We start from the raw sequence: 19,390 nt of genomic DNA, 5'->3' as shown, positions 1-19,390 counted from the left end.
CAGTAACACCTGTAGGCCCCCATCAGGGCTCTGATTCTAGGTGCTGTACAGACACAGTGAAAAGATGGTCCCTGTCCCAAGAGTGATGGGAGTTAGTCTGCTTAGGTGCCTGGTGGGATTTTGGTGCCTAAAGACCTTTGAAAACGTGGCCCCATGACCATCAAGTGTTTAGAATGAATACTCTCCCACTTAGTTTTCAGTCCTAGATTGGAATAAAGGGGGGAACAAGCTCTCCTGCTGCTTCAGCTCCCCGTTGGTTTCCCAGCTTTGAAGGAACTAGTCCAGCTGAAGACACAGCTCTCAGAGCACTTGCTAGCTAACCTGACTCCCGAAGGAAGTGAGGCGCAAAAGCTTTTCCACACAGCAAACTGGAAGTGCTCCCAAAGGGAAGATGTAAATACCAGCGCTCGTGCTATTGTAGTGACCGAAAATAAAACAGATGTGTCCTGCGGCACGTGACATAATTCTGGGTCCGGTTCTGTTCAATAGCTTCATCACTGATTTAGATAATGGCAGAGAGAGTGCACTTATAAAGTTTGCGGATGATACCAAGCTGGGAGGGTTGCAAGTGCTTTGGAGGATAGGACTAAAATTCAAAATGATCTGGACAAACTGGAGAAATGGTCTGAAATAAATAGGATGAAATTCAATAGGGACAAATGCAAAGTACTCCACTGAGGAAGGAACAATCCCTTGCACACATACAAAATGGGAAACGACTGCCTAGGAAGGAGTACCAGGGTAGAGCAATCTAGGGATCATAGTGGATCACAAGCTACTTATGAGTCAACAGCGTAACACTGTTGCAAGAAAAGCAAACATCATTCTGGGATGTATTAGCAGGAGTGTTGTAAGCAAGACATGAGTAATAATTCTTCCACTCTACTCCACGCTGATAAGGGCTCAGCTGGAGTATTGTGTCCAGTTCTGGGGGCCACATTTCAGGAAAGATTGGACAAACTGGAGAAAGTCCAGAGAAGAGCAATAAAAATGATTAAAGGTCTAGAAAACATGACCTATGAGGGAAGATTGAAAAAAAAAATGGTTTGTTTAGTCTGGAAAAGAGAAGACTGAGAGGGGACATAATAACAGTTTTCAAGTACATAAAAGATTGTAAAGGAGGAGGGAGAAAAAATTTTCTTATTAACCTCTGAGGATAGGACAAGAAGCAATGGGGTTGAATTGCAGCAAGGGAGGTTAGGGTTGGACATTAGGAAAAACTTCCTAACTGTCAGGGTGGTTAAGCACTGGAATAAATTGCCCAGGGAGGTGGTGGAATCTCCATCGCTGGGGGTTTTTAAGAGCAGGTTGGACAAACACCTGTCAGGAGTGGTCTAGAGAATACTTTGTGCTACCACGAGTGCAGGGGACTGGACTCTCGAGGTCCCTTCCAGTTCTGTGATTCTAAGATTGAGACACATTTACAATATCTAGCTTGAGCTGACCTCAACAGCTAGATGTTTTCCTGCAATTCTGTAATTAAAAGAGCAGCAGCACCCTTTAACTCCTTAGAGCTGGAGAGAGAGCTCATTGGCGCAGTCTTGGTTTTTGTTTAAAAGATTTTAGGAGATTATAGGAAGTTTAGGCTTCAACGTAGGTTTTCATAGTTTCAAATTTAACAGTAAACAGATTTATTTTTAAAAAGAAAAATGTTTACATAACTGATTTAAATTAAAAAAATCCAAATGTGTTTGTTTTATCTAGTGTTATAGTCTCCCACACTGTGTGGGGTTTGGGTGGGGACTTTGGGCCCTGGGGCTTTGGAGACTGCTTGCCTGCTCCTGATTGGGGTATGTAGGCTGGCTTGGTGAAGAGGGGGCATGATGGGAAGTTGAGCTTTGGTACTCGGGTCCGGGAGCCCATACTCTGTGTGGCGGCCAGGAGAGCAGAGTTGCTCCATCGGCCGTTGGGGGTTTGGGGCTGGCTATTCTGGAGGTGAGGGGATTGGGGCGTGAGGAGACCCTGGCCTGGTGGTCGTGGTTGCAGGATGGGATAGACCCTCTCCGAGCAGAGGATCCTGGTCTCAGCTCTTCAACAGCTGATGCTGCGGTGTCTCCCCTGGCCTCCTGGGGCCTGTGGTGGCTGGGCTCTTAATCACTGGGGTGTCTGTGCCACCCCTCTGGCGGGACAGGAAGCAGCAGGGGCAGTCTGGGCTGGAGCTCACTGTGAAGGAGTCAGGCCCCTTTCCTGGCCTGCCCCCTCCAGGTTGGGATCACCCCACTAGCCACCCCAGCAGAAGCGGGGATGCCCATGTCAGCCTCCCTGCTATGGGACAATCACAGCAGTGCGGTGGGGGCTCACTGGCCATGCATGTCTCTTGACATGAAACTCGAACGTCCACCCAGGACACTGCCAGGAATTAAAAAAACAAACCCAAAACCCATGCAATTTTTGCAGGGCCTCACCTTTGGGACCTTTGTGCTGTGGCACGGAGTGGCTACTTGTGTGCTCTCCAGGAGAAGCCTGGTGGTGAGGGAGGCAGTCAGTGCATGTGTTCAGAACGGGCTTCCACCTCCGAGTCAGTGGGGGATTCTAGGGACTATGGGTTTTTTGGGGGCTGGGGAAAACAATTGCTGTCTTTACGCAATGTTAAACCACCTCCATGCTGAGGGCATGCCCCTGGGACAGGCATGTGCATGGCCCCTATCCCTGGCTGACTGCCCTGCTGTGGGACTTCACTCCCAAGCATTGGAGCTGCTGGTACCCTCCAGATATCTGTTTATGGGATTTGGCACATAAGCCCCATCCCTTAGCACAAATTCTGTCCTCTGCTTTCCATTGGGCGCCAAGGGTTCCTGACCGGTGGTTGCCACTGCGCGCACACAGTTAAGCTGCTTTCCTGGATTTATGGCGGGATGTAGAACAACTGTTTCCCCTGCAGAGGACAGGCGCAGACACTGGAGATGTGGGCTTGTTTGCTTTGAATAGGCTTTACCTGGCCCCTGCTGCACAAACGGCTGGGTTGGCTGAGCCAGGAGAGCAGGCTGGTAAGGGGGTTGCTTTAGCACATGTCTGAATTCAGTTGAGCTTTACTCTTGTGCATTCGAGCGAATGCGTTGTTGTCGGAGGCTCTGTGGAGGGGAGGCAGCATAGAACGTGGTCTCCCTCCGAGTGTGTGTGTGGGGGGGGGGGTGTTGTGTGGGGGCACTTAGCTTTTCCACAGTGGTGTGCTATCTGACACCCAGGCTGAAGGGAAGATGTCAGGGTAAGTCATCTGGTTAATGGCACCCCCACGCCTTACCCTCATGGAGCTGTGGGATCCTCTGTCCGGAGAGACTCCTTGCACCACTGTTGGTGTTTGCCTCCTTGCATCCCCTTCGAAAACCAAATGGGGCATGTTTCTCCCTCCCCCATCCTGACTCAAGCATAGAGGTGCTTTGTTGTGCCTAAAGCTTTGTGCTGGGATTCCCGGGGATGTGGTAGGTGCTTTGTTCCCCTTAGCAAGAGAGGCGCTAACCCCAGTGCGCCTGTTCTCCATGCTGCTCCAGGGTTCTCTGCTGGGACTTACCCTCCACGGCAGAGGAGAAACTGGCACATTCCTTGGCAGCTTGCACCCTTCCTGGCATGCAGCAGCTGCACGGCGCTGCTCAGACCCCCTGCTGCTGGGGCACTTGCCACCGCTTTGCTGACTCTTGGCTGTCCCCCCACATCAGGCAGAGTTCAGAGGGGCGAGGGGCAGAAAGCTGAATTTAATCCTCTCCTTCTTTATGTTGTGGAGTATGAAGTAATATTTTCCTGGCTGGAGCTGGCTGAGTTCTGGAAGCGAGAGCTCTGTTCCGCTCGGCGGCTGCCATGCCAGGACAGCGTGAACTCGCGGTGCCCTTGCCTGGGCTGCAGCACTGTGGTTTGAGATGTGCCTTTCCTTCCACCGTACCACCGGCTTGCTCACATTCATCGTGTTCTTCTGGCATCGAGATTCTGGGATCCAAAACAGGTCAGAGCTTCTGCAGTTCTCAGTGGCGCTCCAAAGTGGCTCCCATCCTATAGCTTAGGATTTCTTGCAAAGTGGGGCAGTTTTAAACAGTTTGCTGTAGCCCCCTCAATCAGAGAGGAAGGAGGGTGCCGTGGTTAGGGTTTATGCCCTAGGACATGGGAGACCTGGGTTCCAGCCCCTGCTCTGCCCCAGACTCCCTGTTTGACTAAGCCGCTCTGAGCACTGGGGATAAGGACACTGATAAATACCTTGAAGATTGTGAGGCGCTCAGATGCTGCTGTAGTGGGAGTCAGGTGGGGCTGGACAGCAGTTTCCTCACCGTCCCAGTGCCGGGGCTCAGAGGAGGATTTCACTCTGGTGTTTTAAAGGTGCACTTTTATCGCAGTAGCCCCATAGGGGCCTCGTTGGGCCAGGTGCTGTTCAGACACATAGTACAGGATGGTCCTGCCCAAAGAGCTCGTGGTCAGTCTGTGCAGATTACGACCTGCTGCTCACCTCACAAAGCTGCCTGTGCAGGGGAGCTTTCTGTTCACGCTGTTTCACAGGGACAGCCAAAGTTGCAGGATTACTGCAGGCTTCACTCTGCAGAGGCCTCAGGCAGCAGGTAGGGAGTCTGCACTTGGATATTGTGTGTGCTGTTTAACTGCTCTGGGTGTGTGACAGCCTCCCCGGCCAGAGGGGAATAGGGACTGCAGACACTTCAACCAGTGGAGGGAAAGGTTCACTGTATCCTCCACTGAAATGCTGTTGTGCAGCTCCGTACCCTGCACCCAGGGGACTCACAAGGGCTCTCCCTCTGCCTGCCACGGCGCCCCAGGGAGCTTCTCTTCCCCTTCTGCCGGGGTGGAAACACACTGGTGTGTCACAGGGCGGCTGTGCTTAAAATGCAGTCCTGGAAATGGCCTGCTTCGTGGTGTGCGCGTGGCCTGGGTGTGAATCTGGCACCTAATCAGCAGAGAGATTCCGGAGGAAGTGCCTCCCTGCAGTGGGTTGTCCCCTCCCACACCACCTGCATGCACAGTCTCCCAGGTCCTAGGTTTGGAGCCAAAGTTCTGGCAGGACTTGGCGCCTTGGTTAAAGTCACAAGCCCAGATCCAAACGAACCGGGGAGCCTTGCAGTAAGGCCAGTCTGCGTGGCTCCGTCACTACCCGCATCCAGGCTGACGGCAGCAAGGGATCCCCCACCATTTGGCGCTCAGGAGATGCCCATAGGGATGGGGTATAACGGGTGGCCCGTGAGGCCAGAGCTGAGGAGGCCTTAGGAGAGCCAGCCGCTGCAGGGGCACGCTGTCTTACCACTTCGCCCATGCCAAGGAGCCACTGTTGGGAATTAAACCCAGGAGGGCAAACCCAGAGCGCCTCTCTGGAGTGAGAGGTGTCGGTCCTGTGACAGTCTGTGGTTTGATTGGCTTAGAGGGCCAGCCTCAACCAATCAGAAGGCCCCCTCGTTTGGAAGAGGAAGCTCCTTTGTAATGAAACAGTGTGTTGTGAATTGCCCTGTCGCCCCATGTCTGGGGGGGGGGGGGGGCTGTGGATGCCACCCCATGGCTCTGTGTCTCTGGGGTTTACCAGGTTGTCATGTGAGGGGTCACAATGGGAAGAGGAATGGGAGGTGCCAGCAAGCATCCCTTGGGTGGAACTAACGATCCCAGAGCAAGAACTTGCGGTTCTGGCATGAACCTGGCCTAGCTGCAGTTAGGACGAGGCTGGCTGTGGTGGAAACCTCGTTTGGGGTCCTGGGACAGATTGCTTGCTGCTGGTTGGTGAGGCCAGCTGTAGATGCAGAGTGTCTTTTGCGTGACTTTTGGCCACTGGTGAATCATGAGCCTGTAGTCACAGAACTCAACAGCTAGGGAAGAACCGGCTCCTTCTAGGACCTGCCCCTGGGCGATGGTGTGGCTGGGGTTTGCATGGAACATCATCGGCCCCTTTGGGGGCATCAGACTAGGGCAGAGCTTTGGGGGCATGAAATCCTAGACTGTGCCATGCAGACCGGGAAAGAGTCTCGGGGCCAGACATTAAGGAAGGGAATGTCAGGACCCGAGGGTCCCAGACCCTCAGCTCTGCACCAACTACATTAAGAATTCGCCCAAGTTCCCATGTGGGGGAGAGTTGGAGGTTTTGACAGGGGCAGTCTCCTCCCCCCAGCTGCACTTGGTGTGATGCAGTGGGGTTATCGCTGGGGAGGGTGGCACGTTGTCAGCCTGGTTCAGGTTTTGAATCTAACAGAACTCGCAGGTACCCAGCTCCTGGCTGAGAGGAGCCTTCACTTTGCTTAGCGGGAAGAGGGTGCAGATCGCTGCCAGACAAGTGAACTCATGGTTACAGACATTCTCCCCTCTCACCTTATTTGCAGAGTCTTTCATGGCCATCACCTTGCTGTTTCCTACCCACCGTGTCTCCTCCTTGTGCATCAGAACCCTGTCTGTTTCATAACCTATTGGCCGCCACAGGTCTGATGATACAAAGTGGGGAGGGCCTTATAGAAGGTAGAAATGGGGTCTCTGAGCTGCATGCCCACTTGTTCTTGGGTCTGTGGAAGCTGGTTAACCTCTCTATAGCTGTCCTCGTCTGTGAGCTGCTGTGTTAACTCCCAGTCTGTAAAGCACCCTGAGACCTGCACGCATACAGAGGGGTGCTCCAAGGCTTCAAGCCAGTTCCCGCAGGATTAGAACAAAAGCACCAGCAGCTTTCAGTGGGGCTGGCATCGGAGTCCAGAGGGATGTTGTTCAGGGTTTGAGATGTCCTGGGTACTGGTGAACGTAACACAGAGCTGTCTTGTCTGTGTACCAACATGGAGCCTTTGGGTGTGAGTAACTGAGTGGTTTGTCATTCTTTCTCCCAGGGTTCCCAAAGCCTGTGTCAGGAAAGCGCTTGGATTTGGGCAGAGAGCTAATGCTGTTCTGGGTCTGGAGTGGAGCTCGTTGCTTTTGAGAGCAAAGGGGAAATGGGGTGTGGTGCTTGGAAAAAGGTGTCTGTAAACACCCCTCTGCCCCAGTGATACCAGATATCCGGGGTGCTCTTGTGGCCGCATGACAGTAACTTGGATACTCTGTTGGGCGCAGAGGCTGAATTGTCTTGGGGAAGCTGGAGGCAGCTGGTGTCTGGACAAGTCCCACATGAGTGAGCACAGAACCCTGAAGGGGAAATGGTAAGAGCTGGACGTGGGACTGGCGCAGTGAGGTCTGACTGGGCCCATCAGTCTGACGAGCTCCTGGGATCAAAATCCTGACCCTGAGCGGGACTCTTGTGGGTTCAGAATGAGCTTTCTGCTCTCACCAGGAACTTGGTAACTGACAGACACTTTGATGTTACCACATCATTCATTTGGTGTCCCTGCATACTAACCCAGCCCAGCTGGGGGCCAATGGCCAGCCCCAAACAGACCCATCTCTCTTGGTCAGTAGCAGCTCTGCAAAAACACATGGCTTCCTCACAGGGCAAATTTAAAACATCCATGCATCTCTAATTATGGGACGGAGCCTCCTCGTGCCTCCATCTCAGCAGCGTTTGTTTACTCCTAAAAATAGCCCTGGCTTTTGCTAGCTGGGTTCGTGCTGGGGGCTAATCAGATGCTCGCTGTCGAACGGGCTGGTTCCTGTGACCTTCAGAAGTGCTGCTCCGAATGCTGTCAGCGTGACTCCATAGAGACGGGGATGTGCCATCTGAGCACACCTCGCACAGTCTCCACTGCTCCTGTAGCACCTGGAGGTTCAGGCAGGGTCAGGGCTCTGTTCTGCTGGGCACTGGGTGAAGGGAAAAGGGGGTGTGGAGATGGTTCCTGCCCGGAACGCCCTGGGCCAGCACCGTAGCCATTCTGCACTCCCTCCGTGGCTGGCTTCCAAGCTTGTGCGCGTCTTCTGCCTGCAAAGAGAACTTGTCAGACGCCAGGGTCGGAGGGCCAGTGAAATCTGGAACCCTGGCAGGAGCTGGACTCAGTGCAGATGGTGAGCAGCTGGAGGAGCTAACTAAGAACAACAGCAAAGGGAACAGAAACCAGAAGTAATGCAGAAACAGAAGCCATGCAGTAATGTCCCGTGGGAAGGCAGGGAGCCCTGTCACTTGGGGCACAGACTGCTCAAGACGGCCCCTAGGAATAGAGCGAGCCTGCACTACCTGGGGGGGGGGGGGGGTGGGTGGGCCCCGCTAGGAGTCCTCCCTCTCCAGGTTAGCTAATTCAAAAAGCAGAAACCTCAGCAGCCATAAGTGGGGGCTAGTCCCTTCCCCAGCACAGTAGCTGGGGGCCAAAGCTACCTAGTGGAGCATGGCGATTAAAGGGCCAAATGTGCTTTAGCTGTGGGGACGCTGCTGGCTGCAGCCCATGTGCCCTGCCACAGCATATCTGGTCTGCAGTGCAAATGTTTGCAGCTGTCAGATGCCAACAGGCTGCAGGTGGGTGGCTCCAGGCTGCTCCTGCATCCCCTCTGCATCCTGAGAGCATGTGGGTCCTGCAGGCTTTGTTCTAACACACATCTTACGATCGGCTTAAAGCCAGATTAGTTAAACGTGTGCCGGCTAGCTTCATTTAGCTTGTGCCAGGAAACGTATTGATGCAAGGACTCAAGTAGTTATCCCACTTACTGGGTAGCTGCCCCTCTGCCCACTCCCAGCTGGAGCACACCCCCTTTGTGGTGGGATCCCATAATTCTGCCATGCTTGGCCAGGCCCTGGGCTGCAGTCCCCTGCGATCGCTGGCTGAGACCCTGCAGCTCTCTTCCCACCAGGAGCACTGCCCGTGGTTCATACGGTGGCCAAGCACAGCGGTCCTTAGCTAGAACCAAAGCATTTTGAAGCCACCAGACTGGACACGGAGCTGTTGCCTGGCCCCTTCCTTGCCTGAGAGGGGCTTTTAACCCTTTAGGGTTCTTCTGTGTGCCAGGCTTCCAGCTTTGGCAAAACCAGCCTTGTCAGAGGCAGGATCCTTGATGCTAACAGCTGCCCCTTTGTCTTTCAGTTGGGTGCTGAAGGATGCTTATCTAGATCTGTTGTGTTGCTTTCCTGTTTAGGTAGCTCAATAATGTGGCCAATACGAACACCCCTGAGTTACACAGCACCGTAACTTTACCTCCCTGCCCAGGTTGTGTGCATGCAGATAACCCGACCTGCTCCTGGGGGTGGCTGCGAGAGGAAGATGGAGCTAGTGTCAGATGGCTTCTGGCATGGACCTCTCAAAAGCAGCTTGAGTAGCTAATAGGAATGGCATCTGGAATTCCCAAAGACATTGAAGACTGGAGGAATTCCGATTCGAACTGCTCTCGGTAGCTGCAGACATTCTAGTGCCACTCTCGATTTTGATTCAGCTGCATGTCCTGTAGAAACGCCGCGTCTTACCCCGAGGGAAGCGGAGTCAAATGGGAAGCTTGGGCACAGCTGGTTGGAAGTGCTGTACGGTGTGTGGGCATGCCATCGTTTCTCATTGGACTCAAATGATTGACATCTATTCTCTCCAAATTAAAATGCTGTTAAAAGTTTGTTCCTTTTGGCTGCTTTCTGGGTCAGGCAGGCCCCATGTTCTTCTGCTCTTTGTATTTTTGAATCACTTAAAGGCAACTGGTGGCCTCAAATTTGAGTAGAGTTGAGGGCGTTAACAATTCATTTCTTCCTAACTCCCTCCCCCCTCACCTCCCTCTGTCCAAGAAAAATCTCCTCTCCCCCACATGGCAGGCACTCGCCTGCACTAGGTATCCAGCAGCAGAAGTGGTTTTGCTTCAACCTAATCTTTGAACCTCTTCTGTGTGGCAGCTGCCAGGCATTTGCTGAGCCTGTAGACTACAGGTGCAGAGGGTTAGGCCACGTCTACGCTCTGGACCCTGCAGCTGGGCTGGTGTAGCACCCTAGCGTGGAGATACCCGACAGTGATGAAAGGGGTTTTTCCATCACCGGTGGTGATCCACCTTTCCAGGTGTTCGGTGGAAGAATTGTTCTGCTGACACAACCCCATCTGCACTGGGGGTTAGGTTGGCATAGCTACGGCTGTGGCTATGTCGATGTAACTTTTCTGTGTAGGCCAGGCCTTCATGGTGGTGGTCTCCAGAGATTTCTTAGTGCACAGGAAAACATACATTTGTGAAATGTGTATTCCGTTTGACACAAGAAGGAAATTGGTGTCAGGTTCTGGGTGGCTTGGAGGGCTCCTTTATCTGTTTGTAAACGTTGCTGTGTAAAAGATCATGCAAACAGGAAAACAATGAATTACTTTCCACAAAGTGCTATCAAAGAGAGCAAACTGCAGACAGGCAAACAAGGCCCTGTGTTCTCTTTGTCTTTCAGTTACCTTGGGGTTGCAAGTCCCAGGCAACAGAGTGATCCTGCAGTGAGCAGCGGCTTCTCTCACGCTTTTGCAGTTTATGGAGCAAGTCAGTCCCATGCTCTGATGTTCCTGTGCTTGGGATCCAGGTGTCAGTAAGGGACTGACTTGATTGCCTAGTGCCTGGAGTTTGTTTTACTGAAGTGGTTAGCATGGCGGGAGCCCTTTTGGATGTTGGGGGCATGACAGGAAGGGCCATGCTCTGGAGCATTTGGCCATGACCTAACAGACCCTCGTTCTTCCCCCTTCCAGGTTCTGGGAAGAGAAGCGGGAGCACACACCATGCTTGGCTGGAAACACGCTGTCCCCTCGCCCTACGGACCCTGACACACCTGCCCCCTTCTAGGACTGCGGAGCCCTGAGCTGCCCCTTTCTTTGCTGCATGCCCAGTCACGAGTGCTGGATTATGTTCGTCGCATTCTCCCTCTGCTCCATCATTTGGTTGAATCGTGGCTTCAAGTTAAGGAAAAGGGGCTGCACTGCAGCGTGCGTGGGCGTGTGCGGGGCTGTCCTCACCAGGCTTTGCTCATCCTGGCTCGTGCAAAGATGTTAAACCCACAAAGAATGGTGCAGGGCGAGAGCAGTGCCTGAGCCCCCTCCCCGCCTCTCCACGTCCCGAGCAGCTGGCCCCGGCACCAGCTGCCCTGTGCAGCAGAGAAGATGGGCAGCACCGAGGGCTTTCAGTACCGCGCACTCTACCAGTACTGCAAAGAGCGTGACGAGGACATCGACCTGCTCCCCGGGGACGTCCTGGTGGTGAGCAAAGGAGCCCTGCAGGCCCTGGGCTTCAAAGATGGAGACGAGCAGACGCCCAACCAGATTGGGTGGATCCCAGGCATCAATGAGCGCACCAAGCAGAAAGGGGATTTCCCTGGCACCTATGTGGAGTACGTTGGGCCCGTGAAAATCTCCCTCCCTTCCCAGAGACCCAGGGTGCAGAGACCGCTGCCAGCGACTCCTGGGGCCAGCACCTCCCGCATGCAGGAGGTGCTGGAGCAAGGTAAGCCCTGCCCTGCACAGCAGGGTCTCACTAAGGTGAAGGTATAAGGAAGTACGGCTTCTCTGCCTCCTCCTGGCCCGCAGAGGCTCCTCCTCTCCAGTGAGGTTGAGAGTGGAACATGCTGTGGGGTGCTCTAGTGGTTAGAGCAGCAGGCAGGCGGCCAGGACTCCTGGGTTCCAGTCCCAGCTGTAGGCCCTCATGTGCTCAACCCCCTGCCCCGCCCCCCTTAGCAAATTGAGACTGCGCCTTCCAGGGCTGCTGAAGGTTAATCCGCTTGTGTGGAGCCTGCTGGAGGTGCTGATAGTGTAGATGCATTCCTGATAAAATCCCCACCTCTGGGGAGGTGTGGGCTGGGCCCCCCCTGCCGCTGTTGCTCAGCTGCGGTTTTACTCTCACAGCACAGGCTGGGTGGTATCATGTGAGCTCTGTCCCTCACCCCATGGCCTCTGATCCCAGACAGGCCCAGAGATGCAGGCATCCAAGGGGGGCTGTGTTAGATGCAAGTCCTGGGATGGATTTCCATCCTGCTGAAGCACCCTCCCTCCCAGTGCTGCTACGCCTGCATCCCATGCCAGCCACAGGAGCCGTCGTGCGCACCCAGCCCCCCGGCCTTGAGCTTGTGCCGGTGCTAAATAGCCTCTCTGACCAGGCTGTCCTGAGTACGCTGCCCAGCCAGTCGTGAGTCACCCCCCGTGGTTTTCAGCTGCGTTTGAACTTGGTCAGCCGCAGCGTGCCCCAGCCACCCAGTGCAGGGCAGTCGGCCGGCCCCTGGAGCCCCTAGGCAGCATGTCCTGCCCCATGCGGTGCTGTCTGTGTGCGAGGGCCCTGCACGCGAGGACTGTGATGGCACACTCCGGGCGTGGGCACAGTGTGCATGCCCGGGCGTGCAGGGCTGTATGACCTGACCATGCTGCTCTGTGTCTAGCCAAGAGCACAGAAGGAAGTTTTTCTGTTAATCCTGGCGAGGCCCCAACTGTGGGGGTGGGGAAGGCGGTGTGGGGGGAGGAGGATGGGGTAGATGGAGGTCCTGCGGGGGGGGAAGGTGGGGTCGGGGGGGAGGACAGGGAAGGTGCGGGTCCAGCGGGGGGGAAGGCGGTATCGGGGGAGGACGACAGGGAAGGCGGGGGTCCGGTGGGGGGGGAGGTGGAGGGGAAGGTAGTGTAGAGGGAGGAGGACGGGGAAGGTGGGGGGTCCAGCGGGGGGGGAGGCAGTGTGGGGGAGGGAGGCAGGGGTCCGGTGGCGGGCAGGAGGTGGAGGGGAAGGTAGTGTAGAGGGAGGAGGACGGGGAAGGTGGGGGGTCCAGCGGGGGGGGGAGGCAGTGTGGGGGAGGAAGGCGGGGGTCCGGTGGGGGGGGAGGTGGAGGGGAAGGTAGTGTAGAGGGGGGAGGACAGGGAAGGTGGGGGGTCCAGTGGGGGGGGAGGCAGTGTGGGGGAGGAAGGTGGGGGTCCGGTGGAGGGCGGGAGGTGGAGGGGAAGGTAGTGTAGAGGGAGGAGGACGGGGAAGGTGGGGGGTCCAGCGGGGGGGGAGGCAGTGTGGGGGAGGAAGGCGGGGGTCCGGTGGCGGGCGGGAGGTGGAGGGGAAGGTAGTGTAGAGGGAGGAGGACGGGGAAGGTGGGGGGTCCAGCGGGGGGGGAGGCAGTGTGGGGGAGGAAGGCGGGGGTCCGGTGGCGGGCAGGAGGTGGAGGGGAAGGTAGTGTAGAGGGAGGAGGACAGGGAAGGTGGGGGGTCCAGCGGGGGGGGAGGCAGTGTGGGGGAGGAAGGCGGGGGTCCGGTGGCGGGCGGGAGGTGGAGGGGAAGGTAGTGTAGAGGGAGGAGGACAGGGAAGGTGGGGGGTCCAGCGGGGGGGGGAGGCAGTGTGGGGGAGGAAGGCGGGGGTCCAGCGGGGCAGGAGGTGGAGGGAAGGCGGGGGTCCAGCGGGGGGGGGGAGGCGGTGTCAGGGGAAGACGACAGGGAAGGTGGGGGTCCCGTGGGGGGGGAGGAGGACGGGGAAGGCGGGGGTCCGGTGTGGGGGAAGGAGTAGAGCAGCTGTGGGCCCCCATGGCGCAGCAGAGCATGTCTCGTTGGGGAGAGGGCGCAGCAAGGGGCATGGGGGACAACACCCCCTGCAGCAGGAATTCAGGTTCCCGCTGACCCTCGGAGCGCTGCCTTTCCGTGCGCTGGGTGCTGCCCGTTCCGCGAAGCTGCTTCTGTTCTGCCAGCAGCGCCTGTGGGCAGGGGCCGTGCGGCTCTGGGTGGCAGGAGAACCTGTATCTTGGTGTGTGCCTAGGAAGGGATGGGGCTTGGTGCGGCATTCCCAGCGTGGCCGTGTGCGCTGCGGGGCCCCAGGAGGGTGCAGTGGGGAGCGTTCAGAAAATGCTCCTACAGGGGGATCGCTGGGAGCCGTGTAGTCGGGGTGCCAGAAAGATCCGTGGCCCGATGACTCCTGCTCACAAGCTGCAGGTCCACGGGCTTCCCTCCAGCCCAGGGCTCGTTCCACGTCGGGTGTGCTGGCCTCATTGGCCCGCAGGCCTCGCTCTCCTCGTGAGGCAGCGCGGCCTCCCTGTCCCCAGCAGGCCTGGCGGAGGTGCGCTGGCCAGATGGCCCTTGCGCTCCGCGCCGGACGAGCAGGTCAGCCCAGGGGTGCTGGCTGGGGCTGTGCGATGGGGTGGAATGTACGGGACCAAACTCCTGGCCTATTCTGGCTGGAAAAGGGGCCAGAAATACGGCCCGTGCCTCCAGACCGGGGAGTGCTGGACCCTTTGAGGACCAGGACTCGGCCGGCGCTCTGACGCCTCCCCTCGGGCTGGCCCCAGCCTGTAGCCGGAAGAGAGCGTGTGCGCCCAGATCCAGGGAGCTCTGGCTGCTCTCCACATCTCAGCATGGGGCTGAATTTGAGTTGAGACAGGAAGGTGAAGGAAGGTCCGGGGAAGCAGCTCTGAAATTCCCCTTGCACTGTAAAGGGGCCGTTCATCTCCTCCTCCTCCTCCCCGGTGAGCAGCTCTGCAGAGGGAGACTCATTTCAGACTTGCGAGGGCACTTTATGCCCAGCAGGGCGGGGCAAATGGTTGGAGATGGAGACAAACATCTTGTGAGAAATCCGTCTTTAGGAAGAGGCCGTGGTAGGATTGGTCTGTCGTGGCTGTGCTGGGCACGCGTCGCATCACTGCGGAGCCCCGTCGTCTGCTCATTAACCATCTCGGTGATTGTACTGTGGGGGGCTGGAGCTGGGGGCTCGGAGCCGGGATTCCTGGGCTCTGTTCCAGCTCTGCCACTGGCTCAGGGTGGACAAGCCCCTTACCCCCGCCCCCCTCCTTGCACCTGTGTGAGGCGTGGCTGTGGGGAGAGGATAAGTGACTTGGGGTGAAAGGCGCTCATGGGCACAGGGGCTTTGGTGGTAGCAAGGAGATAAGGGGGCTGTTTTCGTCACACTGCATCTGGTGTGAGCGGCAGCCCCCGGAGTGAGGTGGCTGAGCCGGTGTGAGCGGTCTGTGAGGCGCGCGTGCGGAAAGGGTACCTCGGGAATGTTTCCGCTGCTGCCGTGTGAGCCGCCGTGGTCCCTCCCCAGCCTGGAGATGCTGGCGGCTGCTGCTTTCTGAAGCAGCACACTCCAGGCCGGCCACGTGGGGAGACTCTGCAGTTGCCCTCTTGAGCCCTTCCAGTCGCTCTGGGAGCCTTGTGCAGTCCCCAGCAGTACTAGGTCTGGCTCTCTCCGGCAGCGGCCTGGGCTGTGCCAAGCTCCCCAGAGTCCGTAGGCTTCCGGCCCTGAGCCGTGCTGCAGCCTGATGCACATTCCTCCTTAGAGCGCCTCCAGAAGGCCCCTCAGTGATGCAGCCCTGTTCTTAAGCCATTTGATGAGATTAATAGCCCCTGGGCGTGATTCCCAGTGACGCCATCCCTGCACTTCAGTGCGGGATGGGGGCTTTAACCTGCCTTTCACTTGCTCCATGTAGTCTATGGCTGTGCAAGGCCTGACCCCCCCAGTAGAGCAGCCCCGAGGGGGCTCTGAGTTACACTGCTTTCTGCGGCCCATAAGTGCCTAGGGGAGCAGAGAAAGCTGCAATGCAGCAGACTGTGGCTATGCCCCCTATGCTGAGGGCTGGGAGCAGAACCCCTGCACCTTCTCCATGCAATTGGGGGAGATCCCTGCACAGGGATGGCCTTGGGGAGCTGTGTGTACCCACTTTAAGGCTCCTTTGTGTTGCCTGATTTCCACTGCAACTCTCCCTTCTTGCTTTTCACTCACCCTCACATCTGGGATTGGGAGCGTCGGGGACTAGAATGTGAGCACTGCATCCTGTCTCCTGAGGCCTGCCCCAGAGTAGTGGGCTCGGTAACATTAGTGGGGTCCCTGCAAGATTCACAGCAGCTTTGGAAACGGTCAAGTGCCAACAAACGTCTCCGGGGCACATTGGACTCTTGAGAGGATTCCGGCACGGGCATGACGGTGGAGACGCCTCTGAAGTCTGCGTATCGGGTCTAGTGGCACCACTGGCAGCATCCTCGTTGTGAGTGCAGAGGGTAACCTGTCGGTGTCGCAGGAGTTCAGGTGTTGTGGGGCTGCAGAGCAGAGCCCCCCCGGGATCACCACCCCAGAGCCCACTTAGTGCCACCCAGCCTGGGCACTTGGTCTCTGCCTGTCCCACGTTCTGTCGTAGGCAGCTGGCAGGACTGCAGTGCCCTCCTGGACTGAACTAGCCCCTTACAAAGAGCCCTGCAGAGACACAGTACTGAGCGACTGGAGAGCTGCGCTGACCTCTTTCCTGAGAACACAGCGGGCATGGTTGGGGGCTGCCCCTCTCTCCCCTCCTGGCCTTAAAGCTTAGCCAAGGAGCCCAGATGAAGGGTCACAAGCAGTTCCTGGTCTGGGGCGAGGGACCAGTGTCTGAAATGGGCAACCAGGTGACAAGTGGCAGCCACCCCAGGATCCTCTAAGCAGCCGCCCTGCCCCAGGTGAATGCCCAGGGCTCAGTGTGGCTATGTCCTGGTGGGCAGTGAGCGTTTCTGGCTAGGGACTGTATGTGGGAGTGCCCCCCTCCGCCCTTGCTGCAATGCTGATGGCTGCAGGAGGCGGGTCCTCAGCCAGCCAGGACCCACCGCCTGGAAGGACTCCAGAGGGAGGGGCCTTGTGTAGCTTGGGCTCGGGGTGACGCTGCAGCTCTGGACCTACCTAGTGACTGCTTCAGCTGAATGCAGGGAGCCTGGGTGCCCAGGAGGGCCAGAGAGACGAGCCCTACTGTGACCCTGCATTCATAGCTCCTGAGCATGAGAGCTTGTAGCCAGGAACCTTGAGTCTCTCTCACATGTGGTGAGTCGCTGGGTCTGCCTGCATCTCACAGGCCAGGAGCTGAGGGCAGGGCTTGCCCTGGGAGAGTCTCTGCAGCAGCCCCAGGTTGCAGTCTGGATGGCACACTACTGGGCATGGCTTAGCATTCGTGCACAGAACACAATAGCTTGTCTGGGACTGCCAGTAACCCTGGCCCTGGGGCCGAGGCCGGTTTGGCGCCAGCAGCACGTGGGTGCACTGAGGGAAGGCGGGCAGTGCCTTAAAGCCCCTACATCTTGCAGAATCCAGCTTTCCCATGGGTCTAAATCTCCCATTTCTAGCCCTGATGCTTCCCGGGTCCAGGAGTGAGGAGCCAGAGAGCTCTGAGAGCTGTTCATGGAGCTCGTAACAGTAACAGACTGGGTGAAGCCAAGCACTAGCCCCCATAGTCTGGATGGGCTGGGAGCCTGTGGAAGTGTGTTCGGGTCTGGCAAACATCCTGACACACCCAGGTTCTGACTCAGTGACTGTGATGGGCATGTTCCCAAATAGTCACTGTGTTCTTCATCTGTAACCAGCTTTGTTCCCAGAGCCCTGCCCATGGGGCCTTTTCTTATGTGAAGGAGGAAGCCCTACGGTAACGCGCTGTTTGGCCCTGGGATGGCTGTGCCACGCAGCCGCAGGGCCTGCAATTCAGCAGCCTTCTGCTTGCATCCCTGATGTGGCCGGGCGGTCCAGCACCGCTGCAGGGCCCAGCGTGCTTGGGGATTTCACGCTGAGACCTGTAATCTCTGTGGCCTGCTTCCACACTGAAGAGGGAGGTTCCAGACATCAGTTCTCTGGGAGCTGGCAAATCGGCATGGTGTGACCCCTCTGCGTACCCAGCAGACATCGCGATTAACGTGCCCAAGCGTAGCACTGGAGCAGGGTTTCCTGGCTCGCTGCTGAGCATGTGTGTGGAGACAGGCTCCTGTTAGCTACAGTCCAGACACTAAGCAGAAGCAGGGACAGTCTTGGAACCCGACAGTGCAGCCGCAGCCTGAAGCAGGACCTTGGTGTGTGTGTGTAGCAGTCGTATGATCAATTGGTATCTGCGGTCAGGGCAGGGGGTGGGGGCTCCTGACTGATCCTCCAGCCTCTGGGAAGGGTGAGGGGGGGCCTGGGCCTGGGTCTCTGCAGGGAGTGCTGAGTAGCAGCTCCTGCAGGGGACACTGGCGCTGCTGCCTGCAGGAGGCAAAGGGCCAGTTTCCATGTTTAACAAGCAATCAAGGGCAGGAATGTGCTGACATGGCATTCTCTCTGGATCTGAGGATTAAGCCTGGCTCCCTGCAGCCAGCTCCTCCCCCCCACTCCCCAGTTCCGCCAAGCCCCCCCTTAGCAGCCAGGGCCAGGCACTAGATCTGGGCCTGGAAGGTTTGGATGCTGCATTAACCCTTCCTGTGCCTGGTTGGGTCAGTCTGGCAGGAGTTCATGAGTCTCTCTCCCCCTTGGCTGGGACGGGGTTAATTCTCGCAGGGCGCGTGGCTCTAAGGAGTGAAGTAGGAGAGGGTTTTATCCTTCCCCAGTACATCCCCCTCCCTCCTGCCATTGCATAATTTTGCTAGATTAAAACTTCCCACCAGTGAGCCCTGGCTACCGGGAGAGACGCAAACCGCACCCTGAGGATCAGCTGGCCTGGGGTCTGACCCAGACCCAGCCTGGGCTGTGCTTAGTCAGCGACACAATGGGGCTGGTTCCTCTGAGTGTCGGGTCCAGTCCGGTTCTGTCGCGGGGTGCGTACTTGCCTCGCCACCGCTTCCTAAAAGCCTGAGCTTCAGGAAATTATATCCCTGCCTGCAAAAGAATTGTAGCATTGCTCTCTGCCAGGAAGAGGCTGGAGCAGCTCTGGCTCCACATGGCCCCTCTCTCCTCCCCCTGCCCCAAGTCAGCCTGCCCTGAGTGGAAAGTAACTTAGCCCTCCCCTGAGCACCAGCCCCACCCTGGGGGCCCTCCCTGCCATCCTTCCCCCAGCCCTCCCTCGGCGGGCGGGGGCACCTCCCAGGCCCTTGGCTCACTGCTAGCATGAGGCCAGCCAGAATCAGTGCCTGGTTGTGCCAGGTCCTGGGCAGGCAGGAGGAGAAGCTCCCTGACCCAAGGGCTTGCCCCAGGGCACCGGGTGGGCTGTGGTACCTTGGCTTGCTGAGTCCCTGCTGAACGAGCCAGCTGCTGACCTGCTCCTGTGTGCTGGAGTGCGGGGGCCGCCCCTCCGCAATGGGGAGGCAACCTGGCTGCGGGCCCAGCAAGCCTGTGCGCTGGGTTGGGAGTGAGCCAGGCAGTCAGAATCAGTCCTGTGGCCTCAGCCTCTGGCTGTCGGGTGCTATATGGACTCTAACTGCCTGCTCTCCCCGGCTGTCTCCATCAGCATGGCTCCTCCCGGACCTGGCGGAGCAGTTCACCCCCCCTGGAGTCGCGCCCCCGCTTCTGCTGAGGCTGGTGGAAGCCATTGAGAAGAAAGGTGAGAGGGGAGGGGAGGGGGCTGGTGTCCTGAGCCCCCGTGTGAGGTAGCAAAGGGGCAGCATCCTTTGTTAACCCCTTCTCTGCCAGGGCTCCCTCCGGGCACAGCTACTTCACTGAGCCGCCGGAAAGCGGGGCCGGGAGTGCCTGGCAGGCGGCAGGGAGCCGTGAAGCCGGACACCCCGGCAGCCTGGCAAGTTCTTGTTATCAGGATGGGTTTAGTCTGTGTCCGGTCAGCCCGGCTGGTGCCACCTCAGCATGAACTCGCCATGGGACTAGCTAGACGCAGCAAGTTCAGGCAGTGACCCTTGGCCCACCTTGGCGGCCGCTGGCCCAGGAACCCTGTGCTAGTCCAGGGCTGGCGGGTGGCTAGTTGTTTGGAGGCCAGGACTTAGGCTGGGTTTCCTAACGGATT

The 19,390-nt window shown here is 57.6% G+C and overlaps 1 protein-coding gene across 2 annotated transcripts in view; it reads left to right on the top strand.

Moving 5' to 3' along the window:
- The window catches only part of PIK3R2 (phosphoinositide-3-kinase regulatory subunit 2), a 39,239-nt gene that overhangs the window by 5,870 nt on the left and 13,979 nt on the right, over positions 1–19,390 (top strand). For both annotated transcript variants that reach the window (XM_077842048.1, XM_077842049.1), the window contains 2 exons: positions 10,494–11,241; positions 18,884–18,976. In XM_077842048.1, the coding sequence (XP_077698174.1) occupies positions 10,902–11,241; positions 18,884–18,976 (433 nt within the window). In that variant the 5' untranslated portion in view covers positions 10,494–10,901. The remainder of the gene's footprint in view (positions 1–10,493; positions 11,242–18,883; positions 18,977–19,390) is intronic.

Source organism: Eretmochelys imbricata, chromosome 25, assembly GCF_965152235.1.
Source record: "Eretmochelys imbricata isolate rEreImb1 chromosome 25, rEreImb1.hap1, whole genome shotgun sequence".
Taxonomy (NCBI): Eukaryota; Metazoa; Chordata; order Testudines; family Cheloniidae; genus Eretmochelys; species Eretmochelys imbricata.
The sequence above is the reverse complement of the archived record's forward strand: the minus strand, read 5'-3'. Positions and strand labels throughout refer to the sequence as shown.